General features: G+C 42.6%; 2 protein-coding genes across 26 annotated transcripts in view; one reads left to right on the forward strand and one right to left on the reverse strand.

Moving 5' to 3' along the window:
* Positions 1 to 2,664, reverse strand: part of ASCC1 (activating signal cointegrator 1 complex subunit 1) — a 57,682-nt gene extending 55,018 nt beyond the window's left edge. For 3 of the 22 annotated variants that reach the window (XM_005281846.5, XM_065551987.1, XM_065551977.1), the window contains exon 1: positions 2,012 to 2,151. The gene's annotated coding sequence lies outside the window, so the exon portion shown is untranslated. Of the gene's footprint in view, positions 1 to 1,897; positions 2,152 to 2,361; positions 2,420 to 2,524 lie in introns of those variants that run through there. The other 19 variants (XM_024108645.3, XM_065551990.1, XM_065551980.1 and 16 more) reach the window with 9 other exon arrangements.
* ANAPC16 (anaphase promoting complex subunit 16) lies at positions 2,093 to 19,612 on the forward strand. Of its 4 annotated transcripts, none has more exons than XM_005281842.4 (4): positions 2,093 to 2,232; positions 5,156 to 5,303; positions 14,469 to 14,543; positions 15,906 to 19,612. In XM_005281842.4, exons 2-4 carry the CDS (start codon positions 5,162 to 5,164, stop codon positions 16,019 to 16,021), a joined length of 333 nt encoding a protein of 110 aa, XP_005281899.1. In that variant the 5' UTR covers positions 2,093 to 2,232; positions 5,156 to 5,161; the 3' UTR covers positions 16,022 to 19,612. The 4 variants fall into 4 exon arrangements, with proteins under 4 accessions (XP_005281899.1, XP_008170213.1, XP_065408067.1 ...); XM_008171991.4 differs by having other exon boundaries at positions 2,099 to 2,232; positions 5,149 to 5,303; positions 15,906 to 16,732; XM_065551995.1 differs by lacking the exon at positions 2,093 to 2,232 and adding an exon at positions 2,667 to 5,046.
* The last annotated feature ends 4,716 nt before the right edge of the window (positions 19,613 to 24,328 follow it).

Raw genomic sequence — 24,328 nt, forward strand, 5'->3', positions numbered from 1 at the left:
TTCAAAAGCAACCCATTGCACCAGATCTACTCAACAGTTTCCCCCTATTTCCTGGCCTAAGTTCTATGTGTGCGAGAGCAAGAGGAAGAGGGAGTTTTGGAGGGCATGAGGAAGAAAGTGGTGTGTACATTTTTGGCTGTTTTGCACTACGCTGGCAAAACAAAGCAGCTGCAAACTCAGGTTAACTACGCAAAATACTTTAGCTGTTCTGTGCTGCTCCAGAGTGAGATAAAGCAGCCACTGTGTATCTATATCTGGTAAAAGTTCAAAATTAAAAAATATAGATTTATGTGTGAAACTGCAGATCTTCAAATCATTAAAAATATTACATGGTAACATACTCCGAGTATCTTGCTTAGAGTCCCTGTAGGAAGGATTGGATGGGTCAGCAGGCGGGCGGGGGCGGTCAGGGGACAGGGAGCGGGGGTGTGTGGATGGGGCAGGAGTCCCAGGGGGGACCATCAGGGAACGGGGGGGCTGGATGGGGCAGAAGTCCTGGGGGGTGGCAGATAGGAGGTGGGGGCCAGGCCATGACCCCCTCCCCTAACTGGCCCTCCATACAATTTACAAAACCCAATGCGGCCCTCAGGCCAAAAGGTTTGCCCACCCCGGTATAGGCAAAGATTGAATTTTAAGGATTAATGTTCATTCCCTCCTCCCATTAATCTTCATAACTGAGAGTTTCTCCTTTATCAGAAATGCCCGGAGCAAGTGAAGGACCCGCCGCCGATGTCCCAGACCGAAGCCGGGTGAGTAAAAATTAAAAAGGCACCTAAGTTAGGCGCTCTTCTTTAGGGCGCAGGGCCCTCTTAGGCGCGGGGCCCGATTCGGGGAATCTGCCCTGACAGAAATTTTAACTCTGCATTATGATGACACTATGAAGGGAAAAAAACCTGTCTCTGTTTAAAAAAATAAAAAATAAAAATCTGTTTAATCTAATCTAGGTCAACAAATATTTTGTCACCAGTCTCACAACCTATAATACTTTCCTTAAAGCTCCAGGTTCTAGAGGTAATTATGTAATAATCTCAGTTTTTATCTAAATAAAAAAAAGTAAGTTCCTTCCTAGTTCTTGTGGTTGTAGGGTAAAAGCTTGAAAATGCTAAGCAAGGGCACCCTAAAAGCCCCAAAACCAGAAGACAAAAAAGAACAAAGCTTTTTTACTTTGATGGGTGTTTTTTTAAAAAGTCTCATTTTAAAGCCAATTTTGTTATATTTGAGTTGAGTTGGGATTTTTTTAATATGCGAGGCTGACAAAATTGCATTAGTGCAGGAATCTGTGCTCACAAAACCTGAAGCAGGACTGAGGCCTAGACAGGGTCACCAGACAGCAAGTGTGAAAAATCAGCACAGGGGGTTGGGGGTAATAGGAGCCTATATAAGAAAAAGGCCCAAAAATCAGGACTGTCCCTATAAAATCAGGACATATGGTCACCCTAGGTCTCGATTATATGCTACAAAGAAGCAGTGGCAAAAAAATAATGGGGTGGCGGGGACATGGCAGACAAGAAACAATGGGTTGTGGGCACAGTAACAAGATTACAGACTAAGGCCCGGCTCCCGCAAGATGCAGCGTGTGGAATGACAGCAGTGCATGGCTGGCTACCCCCATGATATGTTTGTTGCCTGGGAGCCACTGGCCTGAACCCTACAATGACACCCCCACCAGCGTCAGACGCCTTAGGCCTTAGTCCCGCACACACTGACAAAGGCGGGGAGCCGCCGGCCTACTCCCGCACGCAGCTACGCGGGGCCCTAGCAGGAGCCTGAGTTTGTTGGTTTTGCAGAGAGAAGAGGGGAAGCGAAGCGCCCCTCCCACACGTTGCTTTTGAAGCCTCGCCGTGACGCTCCGGGCCGGCCTGCTGGCGGCACTGCAGCCGCTGCACGCGGCACTCACCTGCGTCGGCAGGGGCTGCAGAGCGGGGCAGGGCCTAGGGTGACAGCCCCGGGAGAGGGGCGGCGGGCAGGCGAGCGGCTCACCGGCACTTAACGGAGACAGGCGCCAACCTACCCCCGGGCGCTGCGGTCCCGGGGCGGGCCGGCCTCTTCCTACCACACACCGGCCTCGCTCAAACTCAAAGCCCCACCAGCTGCTCCAGGCCGGGAGCCCCGCCCGCCAGAGGCCCGCAGCGTTGCAGGGGGCGGGGCCGTGCGTGCTCGCGCCCGCCCTGCATGTAGCGCGCCCGCGCGCACTCAGGCCACCTTCGCCACCCCAAGCCGGCCGGGCACCAGGTGAGGCTGCGGGGTGAGGGCGGCCGGAGCGAGGGGGCGACCTGGGCCTGGTCTTAGCCCTCTCATCACCGGGGCGCCGTCGGGTAGGGAGGGGTAGGTGGCAGTTTTATGGGGCGAGCGTTACCCCACCCGACAGTAGCTAGCTGCTGCTCAGCGCATGCGTTGTGTTGCTGTAGCTGATCCTGCGCATGCGCAGTAGCTAGCCATTTAGAAACTGCTGCCGCCTATGTTCTTCCGGCATGGGCGGGGTGAGCTCGCCTGGGATCCCCTCAGCACGCGCCCGCTCCATCACCTGGGGTGTTGGGGGTGATGCCTCACCCCACCCCACCCCCTTGTTCCGCCGGGCACGGGGCAGTCTCCCTGGCAACCAGCCCGTTCCACGGCCGCCGCGGGGAGAGCTAGGCTAGGCCTAGCCCCGGTACTGGGACCCGCCCCCGCTTCTACCGCGCCCAAGGAACCCACCCCGTTTCTTTGGGCTCTCAGTCCAGCCCCGCCCCGGCAGTGCTGGTTGAGGGAGGGACGCCTCAACCCAGCAGTGGTTGCGCGGAGGCCGATGACCCACAGAAATGCTTTCGGGTGAAGGATGTACAGACACCTGGGCCAAGAGAAAATGAGAAACATCCACTCAGCCATGATGTGGAGGGAAAAGAGACACCAAGCACTGCGCGGGGGCTGCCAAATGTCCACGGTCTCTGGCAATCCCTACACACACTACCTTCATCTCCTGGGTGGTTTCCTGCTTTCCTATTGACCTTCCCTCTTCCACTAATTCACTGACATCATAATCTTCCCACTATGAGAGAGTCCGTTAATGTGCAGTGAGGGATGTCTCTGCACTAGGGATGCTGGACTCTCTCTAGGAAGAGGAGTTGAGGAAGAGGTATGAGTTAGGGGCAGTGCCACCCTCAATCCTCTGTCAAGCTCCCACTGATGTCAAGAGGAGTTTTATGCAAACATTAAACATAGCACAATATAGGTGTAACATTTTAGACAGTAATGTTACCGTGCATTTTCTTTCACCTTGAAGGAGGGAATTTGCCCCAAAATTAGCACCATGGTTGCTGCGTCTGTTTTTTACCCCCCTGTCATCTCTTCTCTGTTTTTCTCCCATATGTATTTTCTTCCTCCTGTTTTCTCTCTCTCCCTCTTATCTGCTCTTTGCTCTCTTCCTTTTTTGTACTTTCCCACATTCTCCTTCCCCATTTTTATGCACCTTTGTTTTTCTCCTGCATCAAAGTTTAAATACAGAGCCTGCTACTATAAATTAGGAGTGGCTAGGTTTGTGGGATCCTAGTTAGTTTCCCTTTCTAGGTGCAGATAGACTCAGAAGGAAACTCACTAACCCTCATCAATTTCTTTCTCCTCAAGCTCAGAAGCTCTTTATGCCATATGATTAGGACCCAGATCCTCAAAGTATTTACTCTTCTAACTTCCTAAATGGCCTGAATACCTTTGAGGACCTGGGCTTGGATCCATGCAACCATGAACAGTTTCTCTTTGCAGCCAGATTTGTGTTCAAAACATGGAACTGCTGATGAATCAGCATCTATTTCCAAAAAGCTGAGCTGAAATGTAATTTTAAATTGGTATGTAGAGTGGATGAATAATTGCTCCCGCTTTGAGCTTGACATCCAGCTTTCCTGGGTTTCAAGAGGGAAGTTCTGAATTGGTAATGGATAAGGAAGTGAGTGAAGGGATAGAGAATGAGGCTGGTATAGGTCCTATAAGGATAGTGGGCCAGGCAAGCAAGGAGTCAGTAGCCTTAGGGGAAGAGAGAGAAGATAATATAACCCAGTAGTGTTCATCTTGGGTTCTGTAGCTGTGCTTCTATTGTTCCCATAGTGTAGACATCACCAAAGGAAAATGTAAAGGATGGATGAGAAATTATAGTGGGTAATAAAAACAAAAAAATACTTCAGTGTCTAAATGGAAAGAGATAAAGGTCAAATGCCCTATCAAAATATATTTAAGCAGTTCTGTTATGCTGAAAGAATAAGGAAGGTGAGTGTTAAAGGCAGAGTGGGTGGTGTATATGTGAGGAGTTAAAGTGATCAGATGGCAGACTGCTAAATGGCCAGAAGGATTCCCAACCATTATGATTGTCAAATGCAATTTAAAAACAAAAAGATAAAACATAAAAAGCACATTTAGGAGCAAAGTGCAGCACAGGAGTCAAGACCCTTTTGAAGACCATAGCATTTCTTCACACAGAGTGATGTGAGGAGGGTGCAGTCTTGTAGCTCTCTAGAACGTTTTGTGGGTTTTTTGCACAACTGGGGAGTGAGACTTTCTCTTCATGTTTGTGGATGGTGGAAAAAAGTATCTGCAGAAGGTGAATCAAGTTTAATGTTCTGTACTGAATTAGTTATGCATACTCTGTTCCTACTCATATTTCCATTTTGCCAAGGCATTTGAGCATTATTTTCTTTTTATTTTGTGTGCCACCAAGTGGTAAAATTGTGAACTGCATTTTGTACTAAAATATATGTAAGAAATCTGCTGTAGTTTGAACATAGCCACAATATGGCCCTCAAATATCAGTTCTTCCTAGGGTGCAGAGCTCCACTTAGAAAATAATATTTACTTTTTCAGTGAAAAAAGATAGCTAATAAAGGCCAGTAGTTCTCAGCCATGCAGTTACTTGTTTTATAATACCATGGTCTAGAATCTTAGCCACTGAACGTGCTCCCCGTGGACCTTACTTGTGATCTGTAACGCCCTGCAATCAGACAACCAATGATGCCAAGTATTGTGGTGGACTTGAGATGTGGAAGACTAAGATAGGAATCACCAAACAAATTTTCACCGATGAATGTGAGTCAGTTTGTACCCAGGTCTCTGAAGGCAAAAAGATGTGCTGAGTTAGCAAAAATTAGTTGGAGAAGGAAAAGGTAACATTTTCTCTGTTGTCTTTAGGTTAAAGGGAGAAATGGCAGCCTCCTCTTCATCCTCTTCAGCTGGCGGAGTCAGTGGAAGCTCTGTAACTGGATCTGGATTCAGTGTCTCGGAACTTGCCCCACCACGGAAAGCCCTCTTTACATACCCCAAAGGAGCTGGAGAAATGTTAGAAGGTGATTGCTCTGTTTCACATTTTGCTGTCAATAAACTATTGTTGATACAGTTTACAGAATATATAAAAAGTTAGGATTCTTAATGTCATTTTAGGCACAAAGCAGCCAAAGGATTTAATTGTAAAGGGAAGGAGATCTGGGTAGGCGGATACTAGGTCTATCTCTGCTTTCTGTATATCCCTGCCACCATGTTCTTTCCTTCATTCCTAAAATTATGATAAATTATCTACCCCTATTTATCTCAAACTTTAAAATGGCATAGGATTGTTTTTCCTTCCTATGTTCAAAAAAATTATCTAAACAGTCTGATTTTTAGACCCATAAAAACAAAAATCTCAGACTTCACAGGAAGCATTGCAGCAGTTGGGACAGGAAAGACTGCATCTGACGAAGTGAGAGCATGACTATGTCATCGTCTTATTGCTAGCTACTTCTTTGGTGTCATAACTGAAAATTACTATAGAGATGACTGATGGGGTTATATTATTCTTTGGCAAATCCTCTTCTATTTAGGTTCATAAGGTCAGATTCATGGCTGTGCCAGCGCAGAAACAGAAGGCAAGGCAGCTTGTGCCTCCAATACTCAGGGACCAAGATGGCCTATTTAGGCTGCAGCATAGACTAGGGTAGCACTGAGGCTAACTTGCACCCCTGCTCCAGTGGGCCATGCAGTTGTGAAGGTTGCTTCCACCATCCTGTGCCTTCCCGGCCCTGTGCCCATGCAGGGGAAAGAGGACTTGCAGAGGTGGCACAAAGTTGGCAGAGCCATGCAGAGGTGGCATACAGGACCTCTGTGATGGTGGGGCAAATGCGTGCCATATGGCCATTTTGCATCAGCTTACCTTATGCAACAGGGCTGTAGCACAAAGATGGATCTGGCCTATGGGACTCTTTTCAGATTGCTGAATAATGGGCAAATTCATCCCTGCTGTTACTAGTCAGTGGAGTTAGAGCAGGGATGAGCTTGGCCTTACGTTTCATTTGAGTATCTGAAATGCCATTGCATTTGTCTAAAATCTAATCATAATTTAGATCTAATCATCTAATCTCCAGTTAGATATGAGTGTGTGCTCTTATGATATATGCAGGTTAGAAAACTGCTTCCATTTTCCTAGTGTTGGGCATTTGACCGGTTCAAAAATAATTGGTCAGTTAACCGGTCAAATATTTTAAGGCACTAATTTATTAGAGCAATAACAAAAGAGTAAGATTTTATGCTCTCCTATAGGCCTAGCCTTAGATAAATACATATGCCTAATTACAAAAAAGTTACTTACCTGAGTTATTTTAACTCAGAAAAATGCAAAACACAATTAAAGTTCTAAAAAAATGAATAATTACTATTACCTTTTTAGCAATATTATGTTAACATTTAAATGTGAACATTATTCAAGACTGAACAGTTACAAAAGAAAAGAAAAATGAAATTAAGCAGAAATAAACATATAGCAACTATAAAAGAAAAAAAGTCATTTATAAATGCACCTATGCTAGATAGGCAACAGGTCAACGCTTCAAGCAGCTTAATGGCTAAGAATCTATTCTCTTTGTGTTGAGTGAGGCAGTTCAGTGACTGTGAATCTTCCTTTCCCTCCCCACTCCCTTATGAGTTAATTTCTGTATGTTTGTCTAGTCAGTTTAGATTGTAAACTAATGGGGCAGGGACTGTGTCTTTTAACCTGCTTAATGTCCTTTGTAAGCTGCAATGTAAATTAATGGCCTAGTATACAAATAAATATATACATACAATGTTTATTTTAAAGATTCGAGCCAACCAGGATGCTCAACTTTCAATTAGTTCACCTTCCCCAACAATGATGAAGATATTTAAGTAGACTTGCTAACAGATGGTACCATGATGCAATCCAAAAGATAGGCCACCGCCTATATCAGAGTATTCTTGCTGGAATATTTTACAATATTTGACAATGGTAAATAATTTGTGATGTGCTCAGATGAAAGGTTAATGTTCATTATGTTTTAATACATAAAACTGCTCAATTGTGCAGCCCTCCACTTGCCCTGTTGTTTTTTCTATTTGCCTTCTGCCTTTTTCTCCTTACTTTTTAGCTGTAGGATGGAGGAGTGCAAGGGCAGGCAAAAGGATCCTTCAGTTGATTATGGGAAACACAACATGCCTGTAAATTGAAACTCATAGTTTTTAGTTCTGTAGCGCTGGGGTTTTTGTATAGCACAGTGTGTTATGTTCATTAGAATACATGGGTCTCTTCCTGTTCCCATTTAAGTCACTAATATTGTCAGTTAGGGCACTGATGTAATCTGCTCTTTCAGTGTAGTTCGAAGGAGCAGTGGCTTGGGTGATCTAAGCATCAGCATCACCTAAACTCTGTGGAACTACCGGTTAAAATCCAAACAGGGTCAACTCTGGCTTTTGTTTCTCTGAGGTAAATAAACAGATTCCATGCAGTTTACTTGAGGGAGAGGATGGTCTTTGAGATCTGTCTGCTCTTATTGCACACCATGTAAGAATAGGGGTCATGACTGTGTAAGCCCCGGTGTTTGCCTCAATATCATGGCCAGAATTTCCCCTCCCTTTGCTGTTGTGCAGTGAGCTGTGTGTCAGTTACAGTCCTCTCTACCTTGGAAGTGACTGCGTTTCAGTGGAGCTGTATGTATAATTGTGAATGAAAGGCACTAGATAAATTTAAATCATCACCTAATACTACTACTTAGGTTAGTTGATGTGCTGGGTACTGATAGCGCTGTAGTAATTACAAATTATGCCATATCGCTAATTAAGGTTTTTAGACATTAGTCTGTATGCCAGACTTGAAATAATTCTGACTAAAGACTTGTTCACAGAACTTAATGAGCCCTCAAAATAAATTAAAATTATGAAATACTTCAAGTTACTGACTTGATGGGTGACTCTGCTTCAGAAGGTCCAGCTAGCAGAATAGAAATTTTGGTATGTAGGCTTAAAGGACCTAGGTAGGCTGGTAATATCAGTGTTTCATTTGAAAGACATGGTGGGATGCATATGTATTAAAGTAAAACAATGAACATTAATATCCTTTTAGTTGAGCATATCGCTAATACAGTAGAGGGCATTTTAATTGCAAAGGAGGCTTGGAAGGTGAGCCAGTATGACAGTGGTATTCTGATAATGGTGAACAGTAGATCAGCCTCTGATTCATCCCTTTTAAATAGAACTGGATCCTGGGATGGGATTTTCCAGGACTGGTGGCAAGGTTCTCATACTTAAAAGGCCCCAACCTTCGAAATTTTCTCCCCTTGTTTAGTTTAGGAGCCTTTTAGGATGTGAGGCAAGGTACATTTATTTGATATAGCTTTTGGTCGATCTGTTCCTGATAACATGGTGACTAATCTATTTTAAGTGGCAGCAGCACTTTAATGCTATCCTCATTACAGGATGCTTCATTTAATTTAGGCTTTTAATTTCTTAGATAACATCCCACATGTTCTTTCTTCAAATGGATACAGTTGTTAGTGTGCTGGCTGCATACTGTGGTGGCCTTTTTTCAAAGAAAGCAGTTAAAATATTCATAAACGTCACCCAATTGTACATCTTTTTCAGGTTTTAGAATTTTTTAAAATAATGTACCCTTGGGTTCTCTAAGGGATTTTGGACTTACCAGTAGTACTATCAAGAGCAGATTTAAATAATGTTATTTGTCATATGTTATTGACAATGTATTGCAGACTCCCTTATTTCTAAAATGCTTGTAAGATACATGAGTAATTTTAACCTGCATGGGGTTATAATTATTTTTGTGGAAATTACAAGGTATAGAGGGAAGTTAATATATTTGATTATTTAAACTCTGAGTGAGCCAGGGATTGCCAGAAGATTAGCTAACTTCTACTTAGCTTGCTTCCAGTTTAATATTTGCTAAAATCAATTGAAAAAGGAATGATGTAATGTTTATGGATTTGTAGCATTTCTGTAAGTACAGCCTAGTTGCTTAAGTGATAGGCTCTGTACAAATGATTAAAAATAAATAAAAGATGTAATGCAGAATAATCACATTCTGCCATATCAGATAAATCAGGTGAAGTCTAAGGATTGCATATACATTAGCCTATGTTTGGTTTCTATTAAGTGTATTGGAAATTCACTTTACTTAGGCCCTGTTGTTCAGCCCTTATTCAGGCAAAATTCCCAATAGTGACAGAGGGCAAGGCTTAAAAACTCCACTCATCTTCTGTTGAGCAGAGTGAAAGATACTGTCAGGACCGGCCTTTGGAGTGGTTCGGTCGCGGGAGGGATTTGGGTCTGGTTCAGTTCAGGGGGTTCAGTTTGGTCTGGGGAGGGATGTGGGTCTGGTCCGATCTGGAGGGTTGGCCTGGTCTTTTGGGAACACAGCTGGTCCTGATTCTAGTCTCTGTGCCTTTCTGCCTGGGGGAAAGGACTAGCAAAACTAGTATGAATAATGACACTAAATAAAATGTAATTTTTTTTTCATATTTTTTATTTTTTAAATGTTTTAAATAGTTTTTAAATTTGCCCAAATTTCATATAAAAATTTAATTCAAGCCCTGGTAGTTCATATGAGAAATGTGAAGGATGAGATAGTGTGATGGTTCCCTTTTAGTAGGAGCAGCACATGGCTGGTGTTTTGGCCAGCTTCGGCTTTTGTTAGCTGTCTTTACCCACACGCGCACACTCACACACACAGTCTTCCTCATATAGTACGTGTACACACACATACACACGCTCGCTCTCTCTCTCTCTCTCTCTCTCTCTCTCTCTCTCTCTCTCTCTCTCTCTCTCTCTCTCCCTCTCCCTCCAGGTCCCTTTCCTCACCTGGGCTGTGCTGTGAGGTATCAGGAGCTGCTGCTCTAGTGCCCTCTCCTTATGCAGCCCAGGTGGGGAAAATGGCCTGGATGCAGGGAGCCCTGATGTTGCTCCTCACTCCCCCCCTCACAGCCCCCTTGGGGTGTGCGGGGCAGAGGAGCAGCAGTCCGGGGGTGGGGGAGTGAGCAGCAATGCCAGCTGCTTCGTGCATCCAGGTCAGTTTCCCCACATGGGTGCAGGAGTTAGGAGTGAAGGGGTGCAGGGATTAGGGGTGTAAGAGGGGGAGCAGGCCTTTGGGGAAAAGGGAGGGAGGAGAGCCTGGGGAGCCTATGGGAGCCAAAATACAAATTTGCCCAGGGTGCCATTTTCATTAAAGCCAGCCCTGGATACTGTACTACCACTAACCCTGCAATTTAAAAGAATAAGATAGTGTATTCATCTTGCTATTAATATACTTAGCACAGTTCCTATAATTCTGTTAGACTTTCTTCTTTCCTGGTTTCAATCCCCTGTCCCTATCATGGATCCTTGTGTTGTCTTCAGTGTCCATTTCTTCATCTCCTTTCACCATATTGTGTTTTCTCTCTCTTCCCCTATATTGTTGGTCTTCTCTCCAAGCTCTCTCGTTATGCTTATTCAATCAAGCTTTCCGGCCTGCTCCACTTACGTCTGCTCACTTCTATCCAATCACACACAAAGCTAGAAAAGTTTTTATCAGACACCTAGTAAACGGAACAAAGACTGATATGAAAGATGAGGGGCCCTACTGTCTAGGGGCAAGGTCCAGGTAAGAAGCCAACTTCTCTCCATTACTGCTCAGACAGTGGAGGATCCTGGGACTTCTAAAATGGTGCTGCCCCTATACTTTGATTAAATCTTTAGTATCATCCAGTAGCTTGTAGGTGTCTAATAAATTGGATCCTTTCCTTCCCCCCCTCCACCGCTGGTTGCTGGAAGGGAGGAGCATTTTATTTCTGTTCCACCCAAGTGACCTGGATGCTATGGAAGTGGATGGACCTTCCCCGATCTGCTGCAGTGGGGAGCTACACTACTCTATGCCAGTGTTCTCAATGACCGGTCTGTGGACTAGTGCCGGTCCCTGAGATCTACCTGACATGGTTTAGGAAGGCAGTAAGCCAGTCCCTGCTATCAAAAAGGTTGAGAAACACTGCTCTATGCCACCTTGAGGTTGGTTTTTAGTTCTTACTCACTGCATTGATCTATCGCCTATCTCTGCTGTTGCCCAGTTTCTCAGGCAACAGCAGAGTGAAAATGAACTGCCAATCTGTTTTACTGCCGCCCACTGGGTTCTGAATAGCTGTAATGAGGCCGAAAAGACTTAGTTTTCATTGTGCTGCAGCTTGACAAAGCTTCATGCAGTGGCAGAGGCACTTGAGTCATCTGCAGACAAGACATCTGGCTTTCTGCTGTCCCAGGGCAAGTGGATTTTTCAGGCCATGGGAAAGGGAGTTTTGCATGAAACGAGGAGGAGGAAAATAGGATTTCTGAATATTAAGTGACATGCAAAATTGAAGACTATTATTAAGCTTTATTAGAGATTTTGCTAGAAATCTGCATATGGCCACTTCTGACTCTTCTCCTTGTGGGATGAACTGAAAGAAATAAAATGAAGGTCACACCCAGAATTATGTATTTGATAGGTATGATACCTTTGAAAGTATCTCCTGTCATGTTCACTCAACTAAATAAGTTAGTTAAAATTAACTGTAGACTGTGTCTGATGATGTAGACAATCCCTCATCAATATTTAAGAACCAGGGTAAAATGCTTTTTCCTAACGTCTTTATTATTAGCTCCCATTGTCAGAAGAGACTCTTCTAGAATTATTACATACTTATTAAGTTGAGGACTAAGTTCAACCTGGCTTTTCCATCTGGTAATGTATAGGTCACTTCCTGTTTGGAGCATCTCCATCCTTTTAAAGAGGAATCAGATTTAACATTAGTTTATTGTAAAGAGTTTGCTAAATGTGATATGGAAAGTTCCAGCCTGTTCATGTCCTCGAGAATCTAGACTTAGGAGAACTCAGTACAGACAATTCTGTGATAATACAAGTATTACAGATTGCAATAAGGTTTCTGCTATTTGTGGTGTCACATTCTGGGATTTCTTCAGTGAACCATGAAGTACCAAGTAGGCCTGGGGAAGGGGGAATAATTGCAAAAGGTCAGTGAAAGCTGACTTCTGAGCTGAATGCCTCCCACAGCCTGGCTAGTAGGGATATTTCAGCATGGAAATCTGTACTTAACTTGTCAGATTTAGTTAGCAGCTCATTTTTAAAACTGGTACTGAAGTACTACGTTACATGCAATAAGACATGACAAGATAGTGAAGGACATGAATATATTGATATATTTTAATGCTTGGCCATCTTAGTTGATGCACAAGAACATAGCCTAGCAGAAGAAAGATGTCTTTTCTTTGGAGGACTCTGTCCTTTGGCTTTAAAGTTCATTTAGCAAAGAATGTGTATAAATATCTTAACTGTATTATTTATCCTAATAGCCACACATATTAGCGGTCAGTCTGTATAAGAGCTTCTCTCTTTGTGCTAATCAAGAGCTGGAGTGATCCATAGAATTGTAACTCCTTTGCCCTTAGTTTTTTAGAATATTTTGCACACACAAAATGGAATTATTTTAAATGGGTTGTGTATAGAATAATAAATGCTGGAAGTATCACTTAACCTTATAGTGGATTACAATTCCATGGTTATCTATTGTTCTATATATTCAGTAATCTGTTTGTGGCATCAGATGTACTCTTTTCTACCTCAGAACTTCAAGATAATTAGATTTTATCATCCTTAAGGAAGTGGCTATGTATTATAGCCCTTTCAGTTGCTGAACAAAACATTTTAAAGTGGTGGAAACTGGAAGCCCTGCCTACAGGTGCAGAATCAGTTAATGTAAGAATAAACCATGATGTTGATAGAGCAAGGCTTACATACAAGTGAGGCAATAACTATTGTTTTCTCTGAGAAAACCTTTTATATTAGGTAATAATGCACAGTCAGGGGTTGAGAAAAGGTGGTACTAAAGAGTTTAAGACACTCTTATGAGTTGTTGTGTACTCTAAACTCTAGTTGACAGCAGTGGGGCTCTGTACTTTGCAGGATCAGGCCCAGGTTTTTTCCTCCAATGTAGGTATCCCTTTTATGATTTATTGAGTCTATATTTGCATTTAGCAAATATAATATGGTCTATATGTAATGGATAGGCTGATGGACCATAGCTTGCTTTAAGGTTTGTTTGTTTGTTTTTTAAGTACAGATTGTGTCAAGTACTACGTCTCTCTAGAGCATGGTCTCCTTTCATTGTGCTTTCTATATGACAAAAGTGCACATGACTGGCTGAGATGTGGCATCCTGTAGTGCTAATATGAATTATCAGCTAAAGAGAGAGACAGCGGCCTCTTCCCTTTTCATTCAGGCAGGGATTGTGAATTGAAATGCCTTCCACAAACCATTTGTGCAAAACATTTGTTTTTATATTGCACTGCCCTCACCCAAGGAGTAATTCACAATTATGAACACGTGTCAGTCACCCTACAACTTCCCAAAAAGCCATTCACAGCTGAGTTTCTACAGTGTCTTCAATTATCATTCTCCTACCATTTTTCAGGACACTGTCTGGCACAGACACAGTACTTGGTCCTGTAATTGCATTGCAGAACATTTAAATCTTAATTGAAATCGCAGCGCTGCTGTTACACTTTCAATAAACCAATGTAGTTTTGTTTTAAGGGTGAAATTTTTTGTCATTTTGTATTTGGACAGGCAAATTGTCATTTGTCATACAAAGGCTACTCAACTAATTTTTAGCTATATTTTCAGAAATATCGGGAAAACTTGAGCTTTATGGAGCAGCTTTCAAACTATATCTGCAGACTTCCTAAAGATGAGTTAGATCTTAAGACCCATGACTGCGTGGGCAAATGCAACAACTTTTGTGAACTCAGCAATAGTTCTCAGGCTGTAGATTATTCAAGTTTGTTTTATTAAGGAAAAGATTGTTGGCACAGAGACCAAGATTTTCTTTTAATCAAAATGCCATAGCATCTTTCATATCCATCTCGACAGCAACCATCAGAAGCAGGCAAAAGGGGTACCGTGATACCAAACAGTGCAGCAGCACACCCACTCTATGCTCCATTTCCGTGCCAGCACTGGGTATAAGTCAAAGCCCTGGTGTGGGACTTCAACCCACGGCTTCCTAGCCAAGAGTGTTGCACATTACCAGAATAGGACAAAGTGTCTAAAGTAGGTGAGCAGAGGAAAAGCACATTCTGAACATAAAAAATATAGAAAGCTTCTCAGTCATAGAACTTAGGAAAGATTAAATCACTCTCTCTTCCGTTTACAGATGGCTCCGAAAGATTCCTTTGTGAATCCGTTTTCAGCTATCAGGTTGCCTCTACATTAAAGCAAGTGAAACATGGTAAGCACTCAAGTGTTGTATGTTTTGTGAGCATGTGTATAAATTTACTAAGGAAGCTGCAGGAGGATATAGCAAAGGCCAACATACTGTGCCGTGAACCACAAAAAGCAGAATGGCTATTTAAATTAACTTCCTGAATTAGCACTAAGTGAGGCTATTGTTAGGTCCTTTTTCAAACGTGATGCAAATAGTGAATTAAATTCACACAACGTGGGGGTGGGAGCAGAGACTTTCTAACCTCATTTTTCCATTGCTCTGTGCTGTACTGTATATACACAAGTGGTGAGGTCTGAACAGTGGGAACCTTACAAATTCTAATCTTGGCTGTAATAGAGACTCACTTAAGCATGTCTACCCTGCAGTTAAACACCTGTGCTGGCCTGTGTCAGCTGAATCAGGTTTGCAGGGCTTGGGCTGAGGGGCTGTAAAATTGTGGTGTAAATATTCAGGCTCGGGCTGGAGCCCAAGCTCTGGGACCCCCTGAGTGGGGAGGTCCCAGGCTCCAGCCGAAGCATTTACACTGCAACGCCTTTCCCCATACCAGGCTCCCCTGATTTCTCCCCCCTGCCAACGGTTGTGTGTGTTCCTTAATCCCCTTATCAGGGACTTTCTGTGTACCTCCATACTCCCCATTATTATTGGTGTGGGAAATAAGTCATTCACAATGTCAACATGTTAAAGTCTATTGGGAGCATGATCAGAGATGAAATGGGATACTATTATGCTGGAGGTCATTAATGGGTTCCATCTAGCAATTGTTTGATCTATAGAAGAGGTACTAGAATCTGTGGTTGTGCTAATCAGATGGCAGGCTCTCCAGGTGTCCCCTCATTTCTCCCCTAGATCAGTAGGGTTCTGGCCATTGATGCCTGGAATATTCTCTGGAATTGATCGGCTGCAAGGTTCAAACGTTATGTTATATACATACAGAGAAATACCACTGAGTTGCGTTTAAGGCCTCCAGTTATTTATGCTAAAGAAAATAGCCCCACATTGTTTTCAGCTTCTTACTCTAAGAAGTTTGTGTTTCCCTCTTGTGGTCTTTGATCCACATTAGTGCCTCAGTATGTTCAGGGAGCTGCAGATACATCTCCTGTCCCACACTGGACATATATTTTGTAGTCCTTGAAGAAGGTTAATGAAGTCTGTTCTCTTGTATGATCTGAAAGTCTTTGCTTCTATAGGGAAAATATCAATACTTTTTTTTTTTAATGTTCAGACTAGTCTGACACAGTGGAGCAAAACTGTTTTCCAATGCCTGGATTATTAGGGAAGGACATCCCTGCTGCAAAGGATAATACATCTAATTAAAATATTTAAGTGAAATGTTATTGCAAATGTTTATCTTTGGACTTCTTGTAGATCAACAAGTTGCTCGGATGGAAAAACTAGCTGGTTTAGTGGAAGAACTGGAAGCAGATGAGTGGAGGTACAAGCCCATAGAGCAGCTGCTGGGGTTCACGCCATCCTCAGGCTGAAAGCTTTGGGATCACTGCTGTTGAAAGACAACACAAATATACAACACTCAGGATTGATTTTTAAATATGCTGCCATTTATCAGTGTGTTCCCAGCTGCATCATGTTTTTTAAATCCACACCAGGTGGCTCTGTAATAGTATCCAGTAAGTTGCAACCACCAAACTGTAAATCCTTTTAGTCTTCTGCAGGGTAGACATTTGGTAATAATTCAGCAGGGCCTGGTTTCTTTACCGTATGAAATACAATAAGTTTTAAAGGTTTGGAGAATAACCTGTTTGTTTAAAGGGGAAGGGAAGGTTATTTTAAAAAACCCAATCATTTATATTCACAATGGAGTGTACATGCCTGAACTGGCCAGGTAATATCAATCATTCAGGACCTGGATACCTTTGCTGTTTTGAGTCCAAATCCTGGAGGGCAAAAGCACAAGGCACTGAATGGAAAGAAGATTCTTTTTGAAGGTGAATGTGATAAACGGTGCAGGGTCAACTGAAGGGGAAAATGTTAACCAATTTCTATATTTAGATCTCCTTGTTTTTGCTGAGTCTTTTCTCTCTGCTGGCATGTTTCTTTTTTGACTGTACACAGAATATTAGGAGAAGGGAACTGTGGTTTAATGCAGAGGCAGTGACTCAAGACACTGAAATCTGCTCTCACTTTACCATAATGTATAAAACTGTTCTATGGCCAATAAATTTCAAGAGTTTGAAGTCTGTTTCTTTAACTTTTCTAAGGCTTGGGGACATGAGGAAATGAAATCAATTGTTTTGTGGACAAGATGGGATGTTATGGAGCAACAGAGGCAGCTCCATAGTTATAATGCCAATCTACCTCCAAACTTAAACCCAATTTAAAAAAAAAAAAAATCGCCCAAAAGAAACCAAGTCCCCCTTGCCTTACTCTGGCCATCCTTTTAAAATGTGCCAAAAATAATCAAAAATGCAAAGCAATATTACTAGCTTATAAAATTCCATCTCCTATTCAAGGAATCCATTTATAATATAGTGTAACAGTAATATACAATATTACTCAGTTACATGCTACACACTATAGTTAATACACACAGTTTCTACATACTCAGAAAACCTACATCATGTCATGTGCTGATACATTTCATATCAAACAGATTATGAATATAATATCTTAGTACTTACATTTCCCCTAGAAAAATGTATCATATGTATCTGAATCTCACAACACCCCTGGAAAGAAGGATAGTAATATCTATCACAGTTCAAGGCAACTGCACCTGTATCCTCCTCTATGGGACAGGAAGGGCACCCACTCTCAAACTTCCAGCTCCCCTGGCCATCACCTCTCAAGGCCTGCTTGCTTGCTTGCTTGCTTTCTCTTCAGAGACTGATAGAGTAATTGTCAACAAGTTACCATACAGTAATTCCTATACAAGCCCATTTTATTCTTAAAATAAAAGCACTACAGCGTAAACATATTAAAACAATAAAAGAACCTACACACATGCGAATAAGCTTATGAGAGATCCCTTCAATATGGGCTCCAGCAGGTGAGTCCTTCAAACCCCTCGCAAAGGGGTCAGAAGTTCATACCAACCTCACCTCTGAACTAGCACCTAGCCTTATGAGCCATAGTAGGTTAAGTCCTTCCAACTATTCCCTAAGGACTTGGGTCTTCCGTGGACCAGTGGTCCTGTCCGTTTGCTGGATCAGGAAGAAGGTCCTGAGCTTGTTTAAAACCAGGCTATTTATCCAAAAATACTCTCTCTCTGTGTTGGTCCCTAGATAATCCAGTTTAAACTAGTCTATGTGAGCCTCTCCAGGAAGGTGGCTTCAAAGGGCTGGTAACCAGAGGAATATTAACGTACCCCAAGTTACATACAATCTCCCAATAACACAAACAATTGCATTTTAATACGATGGTTCCCAAAGGCATTGATCTTAATTCAGTAATGATTATCTTAATTCCATAAGGTTTGTCCAGGATATTGCAGGGTAGTTTTATATCCTGTCACAGTATCATCTCCATTTTACAGATGGGGAACTGAGGCACAGAGAAATCAAGCCTAAGCTCCACATGGAAGCCTGTGGCAGCTCAGAGATCTGAACCCAGGTGTCCCAAATCCTAAGCTGACACACTAATCACTGGACCATTTTTCCTCAGCACATCACACCACCAGAACTTACAAAACTCTGACATAAGTGTACGGTAACCTGAGTCTATTGCTTTTGAAATATGTATTACACCAGTGGTAGGCAACCTATGGCACACATGCCAAAGGTGGCACGCGAGTTGATTTTCAGTGGCAATCACACTGCCAGGGTCCCGGCCACCTGTCCGGGGGGCTCTACATTTTCATTTAATTTGAAATGAAGCTTCTTAAACATTTTAAAAACCTTATTTACTTTACATACAACAATAGTTTAGTTATATATTATAGACTTATAGAAAGAGACCTTCTAAAAATGTTTAAATGTATGACTGGCACGCGAAACCTTAAATTAGAGTGAATAAATGAAGACTCGGCACACCACTTCTGAAAGGTTGCCGACCCCGTATTGATTCAACACTATAAAAAATTATCCTATTCACCTACCAACATTTCCATTACAAAACAAAAATGAGTGCAAACTGATAATGACAGATGAAGTATTAAATTATGCCATCAAATCTCTGGCTGCAACCTAATGCTGATTGGATTCAATCCCTAATCCTAAACCTACAAGCTCCCAGCACCAACTCCTTTGTCTATCTAATTACTACCTATCCAACATGTACATTACCTGTTTCAAACAGTGTTTGTTGTGCTTTGTGTTATGTTTGCAATTTAATTTTAAGTTGGTAGTTGGCTCTTAAATGAGGGTATCTAGTCTAATATTTGGTCTTAAAACATTCATTATTAAGCCTCACAACAAACCTACAAGGTAACTATTATCCCTGTTTTACAGATAAGTAAGATGAGGCACAAAGGGGTTAAGGCCAACATTTTCAGAAATGGTCACTCAGTGCTTCCTTTGTGGGTGGCAAACTGGAGACACCTTGTGCCTGATCATCAAATATGTTGAATGCCAGCAGCTCCTATTGACTCCAGTAAGAGTTGTGGGCGGGGGGGGGGGGTTGCCTTTCTAAAAATCAGGTCCAAGGCATTTCAAGTTGGGCACCCAAAATCTGTGGTTGCTTTTAAAAACTTTAGCCTAAGTGACTAGCCCAAAGTTGCACAGCAACTCAGCATCAGTTAGAAATAGAATCTAGGAATCCTGAATCTCAGTTGCCTCTTATAACCATAAGACTTCACCCCACTCTTTCTATAAGGAAGAGAAGATTTGTTTGTTTGTTTAAGTCATATGCAAGTGATATTCAAACCAATGCTGACAGTCTTGTTACTGCAACCAGCAAAACAAGAAGGAAACAAATCAAGCTCTGTATTATACATGGGTTGTTTGTATGTGTGTATTATACCAAAATAGACATGTCTTTCTGTGCTGTTGAGAGGAAGTGAAAAGTTCACGTTGTACTGTATTACAAATGCAACAACATGTTTTTTCTTCCAGTGAACACTTTATATAAAACAGCAAATACTGTAGGCTTCTTGAAAATAAAAATATGGAAATAGAAAATATTATTTTATCTACTCTAAATGCAGCTTATTCTTTATAGATTTAAACCCCCCAAGTTGCTTTTTTGTGGGGTCTGGTTCTACAGGGCACTTGCCTTTGTGGAATCTAATGCAGACCGGCTGTAGGGGTGGCAGCTGTGGATATAATTAACTAGCTCATTTAGACTGTTTTACCTCTGTCCCACACAAACTTGGAGTTCTCTCACATTTATCATTGAAAAAAATGACCATCACACATACTGAATCAGGAAACTGGTCAAGAAACTAATCCGCATATCACAGTGATCACTCTGTGCTATTTTACATCTTGTGTGAACTGCGGAACACAACATTATGAAGGGGTGGGGAAAAGGCTGTGAAGTGCAGTAGAAAGTTTGCATGGGGAGAAAAAAACCTCAAATGTCCTTGTTCAGAGATGTTCTTGGGGTTTCCTGTGGGTGCTACAAGAACATTTTGTACTGACTCAAGCTAAATATTTCTGTACTTCTCTTTCACCTAGGTCCTAGTGCCTGGATACCAAAACTAAATGATTGAACCCCAGATCCATAGCCACACACCAAAAGAATGAAAAAATGCAGGGTCTGAGAAGTTCTTATATAAATTCAAGAAAATATTCTAACAAATATTCTCAGTCAAAGCTCAAACTAGGCTGATATGTGCCAGTGTGGAATGTCTGCACTTTTCTCTGTCTTGCTGCCCCACTCCATCTGCACATACACTGAAACTAATACAATTTCTGAAATGCTGGCAGTAGACCACTATGCTGATTTACAGCATATAATCACAGTATTTTCCTGGTAGTTAGCCCCAGTGAAGAGAAGAGACAGCTTATTTCAGACAGCCAACCGTATTACTCCTTCAGCTCAAGTGGCAGGGGTTTGTGCTTGTGTTGCTGAGGGTACCAGTTTTAGTCCCTGCTGATAACCCTGCATGAACATGCCCCATGATTTAATACTGCAGCATTCTAGAAATAGGAAATGTTATAAATGTCGCCTGGAAAGGAAAGGCTCTGTCTGTATGATAAATACAATCAGATCTGGGAGGGACCTGATTATAGTATGGTCATTCCCCCAACACAGTAAAAGTACAGTTCTGTTATGTAAAGTAGATGGGCCCTAATCATACCCATGAAGTGTGCTAATGCCTTAGATAGTCCTTTACAGAGTCTACACTAATGAGCAGAACCATGCTAGTCCTCCAACGTGATTGGATTTGTAGTGTAGATGAGGGTTTAGAGCATTCAGTATGGAAGGAGTAAGAACAGGGTGAGGAAGAGAAGCAACAAAACAGGAGGTGGGGGAAAAGGAGGTGAAATAGAGGACTGTGAATATTGAGGTGGGGGGGGGAATACAATAAGAAGGGGAAGAGTACAACAGAACCTATGGGGAGAGAGGAAAGCTCAAAAATTAGAGCAGGAACAGTGCCAACACAGAAGGACGGGGGAAGGCAACCCTATACAGATAAGCCTGCTTCTCAGAGAGGCAGATACTTTCCAGATGGATTTCATCTCTAATAAAAGGGGAACAAATCCACCCAAATGAATCTGGGGACAAAAAGGCATAGATGAATAGACAAATAAGTGCTTTAATTCATGGGTGGCCTGCCCAGGAGATCTCTTGACAGTTCTGCACTTCCATCCAGCAAACCCATATTCTTGCTCCTAAAACAGGGAAGGTGGGGGGAGAACTCCAAAGACAGCACTGGGGTGAAGAAGAGGTTGTGCTATACACTGAGTGACTTCAGGCAATTCCTTTTAGCCTGATCAAAGAGTAGCATTAGTGGTCTCCAAAGGGAGGCACCTTCATTTGTTTGGAAGGATGGTTGCTACAATCCAGGGCCTTAGCAATGGGAATTGGTTTGAAAGGGCAGGAGAAGATGTGTTCCTTCTAACACAGCACTCTAAGCAAGAACAAGGCGGACATTCCAGGGAAGTAAGCAACTGGCCTTATGTAGTACAGTACTAACGAAGGGCATTATAATTACACTCTATCTCAGTCACTGAAACAGAACAAGGGAGGAGACAGAGAAAGGTGCTGGACTACAAGTTAGACAACTTTCAGTTAAATCCCTGTTAACTGATAAGAGTCATGCCACTATCTACAGAGGGATCTATACAGATTGCAAAATTCTGCAAATACTAACTTAAGCAATGGGCAAAGGGAATACAGAGTGAGAGATGTCCATATCTCTGATTATTTTTACATCAGACCAATTTTACAAGGCTCTCTATTAACTGTGGACAATAACCCCTTGATGACAGAAAAGCTATATGAACCACAATCTAACTGTCGCTAGGGGAGAAGTGGAGAAAAGTCAATGCAGCAAGTATCACCTCTGTCCACACTTTCAACACATACTCTTTAGCCCCTTTCCTAAGTCACAAAGATCTTACTGCACTGAATATTTGTAACAGGTAACTTGCCAATTGCTTAAATTCCAGAAGACAGCTGTCTTCACCTTCAAGATTTGACCTTTGTGGTCAAAAGTTTCCATCCTGTATTTTTTTTCCCCATAATCACAAACTATTGCTATATTTCTCTTTGCTGTTTCAGCATCAACAGAATAAAAGATTCAGGCACAGAAATGATGCATGTAGGAAAATAACTGAGTCTTGTTGCTTTATTTCACTCACCTTGCTCACACTAGTTTATACTCCAAACACAGGAGGGTCAAACAAACAAAAGAGACCAGCTCCAATAAGCATAGTAAAAGGCATATTCTTGCTTCTCTGAGGGGAGCATGGAAGCCAGCGCTGCAGCCTCTGAACAAAATTTGGGTATAGACAGCAATGGCGGCAGCAGCTCTATAAACTCCCTCTCAGCTGCAGTCCCATCAAGGGCTGAACCTCCTGGCTGCTTAAAGGCCCAATTATGTTTCTATTTAAGTCAATAGGAGTTTCTCTGTTGACTTCAATGGGAGCAGGATCAAGCCCCTCATTTGTTCGTTACTTGCAGCAGCTCTGGAACTGGTTGTACTAAAGGCAGAGGATTCGTCTGTGAGGAAGAACTTCTTCTGCACACACTGCCTGCTGGTTGGGGTAACAGCAGGGTCTCATAGACTTTAAGGCCATAAGGGACCATCGTGATCATCTAGTCTGACCGGCACATCGCAGGCCATAGAACCTCACCCACCTACGCCAGTAAAAGATCCATAACCTCTGGCTGAGTTACTTAAGTCCTCAAAGCTTGATTGAAAGACTTCAAGTTACAAAGAATCCACCATTTACACTACTTCAAATGAGCACATGACCTGTGCCCCATGCTGCAGAGGAAGGCGAAAACCACTCAGGGGATCTGCCAATCTGACCCAGGGGGGAAATTCCTTCCCACCCCCAAATATGGGAATCAGTTAGATCAGCAGTTCCCAAACTGTGAGTTGTGACCTCAAAAGGAGTCGTGCCATCAGCAGATGGTTTGCAGCAATCCCTAACACGCAGAGGATGTCATTTTATTCCGCACAGCGTGGCCTCGCATGTACGATGTGCACGAGGTCATGATGCATGGAAGACACCAAATGTCATCCTGCACACAGCATGACCTCACACACAATATACATACGCGCTCACACTGTGCGAGGCTTCGGCTTTGGCCCTGGGTGGTGGGGCTCAGGCTTTGGTTTCGACACAATGGGGGCTCAACCCATAGTTTGAGAACGCTGGCCTATTGTGAGGCCTGGTTAAAAAAAATCCTCAGAAACTCCATGAGGCACTACCTCACATGTATGGTGTCTGCGAGGTCATGCTGTGCAGAGGATGCCATTTTGCTCTTCAAAATGGTAACCTCCGTATTGTCTGGGGTCCTGGCAGGAAACACTTTATTAAAATGGGGTTGTGCCAGCAAAAAGTTTGGGAACCTCTGAGTTAAACCCAAAGTATGCCAGTGAGACTCACTGGCCAAACACCTGGGAAAGGATTAACTGTAGTAACTCACAGCCCTCCCCATCTAGTGTCCCATGTCTGGCTGCTGGAGATATTTGCTACTAGCAGTCAGAGATGAGCCACATGTGAATCTCATCATACCACTCCTCCATAAATTTATCAAGCTCAAGTCTTGAAACCAGCTAGGTTTTTTGCCTCACACTGCTCCCCTTGAAAGGCTGTTCCAGAACTTCACTCATCCGATGGTTAGAAACCTTAATGCTCATCAGCTATAAACTGCTCTGTTGAGTCCCAAACTTCCTCACTACTCAAGCATTGTGTGTGTTAGTCTCCAGGATCCTGCTGTACACAGGGCCAGATTAAGATCATTTAGATCTCTCTTGACCTCCCCTCCCCAACCCCCAAATAAGCAACTGATATACTTCAGAATCAGAGGCAGATGGGACTAATAACCATCTGTGCTACAACACAGAGAAGCTACACATAGAGAAGCTTGTGAAGTCTTGGTTCTCAGAACATGACAAGGTCATGCACAAGGGCTTTATGTGGTCAGCCAATCTGTGAATAATTATCCTCTTTTTTTAATGAAACCACTACAAGAAGGATCAGGGAACCTTCCCCAGACTAATTTTTTAAAGATAAAATCCAGTTCAAATTGTGAGTTTGGAATCAACTCTTCAGCTGCCTGAGGAAGGACAGCACTACCAGTCAAACAAACTAGCATTCAATGTTTTTGCTGGAATTTTTGTATACCTTGTTCCTTAAAATACAGTTGACCAAATCCTTCTCTGTTATACCCAGGCAGCTGTTTGGGTGTAACAAATAATGGAAGAATCGGGC

The sequence above is a fragment of the Chrysemys picta genome, chromosome 7 (assembly GCF_011386835.1).
Source record: "Chrysemys picta bellii isolate R12L10 chromosome 7, ASM1138683v2, whole genome shotgun sequence".
Taxonomy (NCBI): domain Eukaryota; kingdom Metazoa; phylum Chordata; order Testudines; family Emydidae; genus Chrysemys; species Chrysemys picta.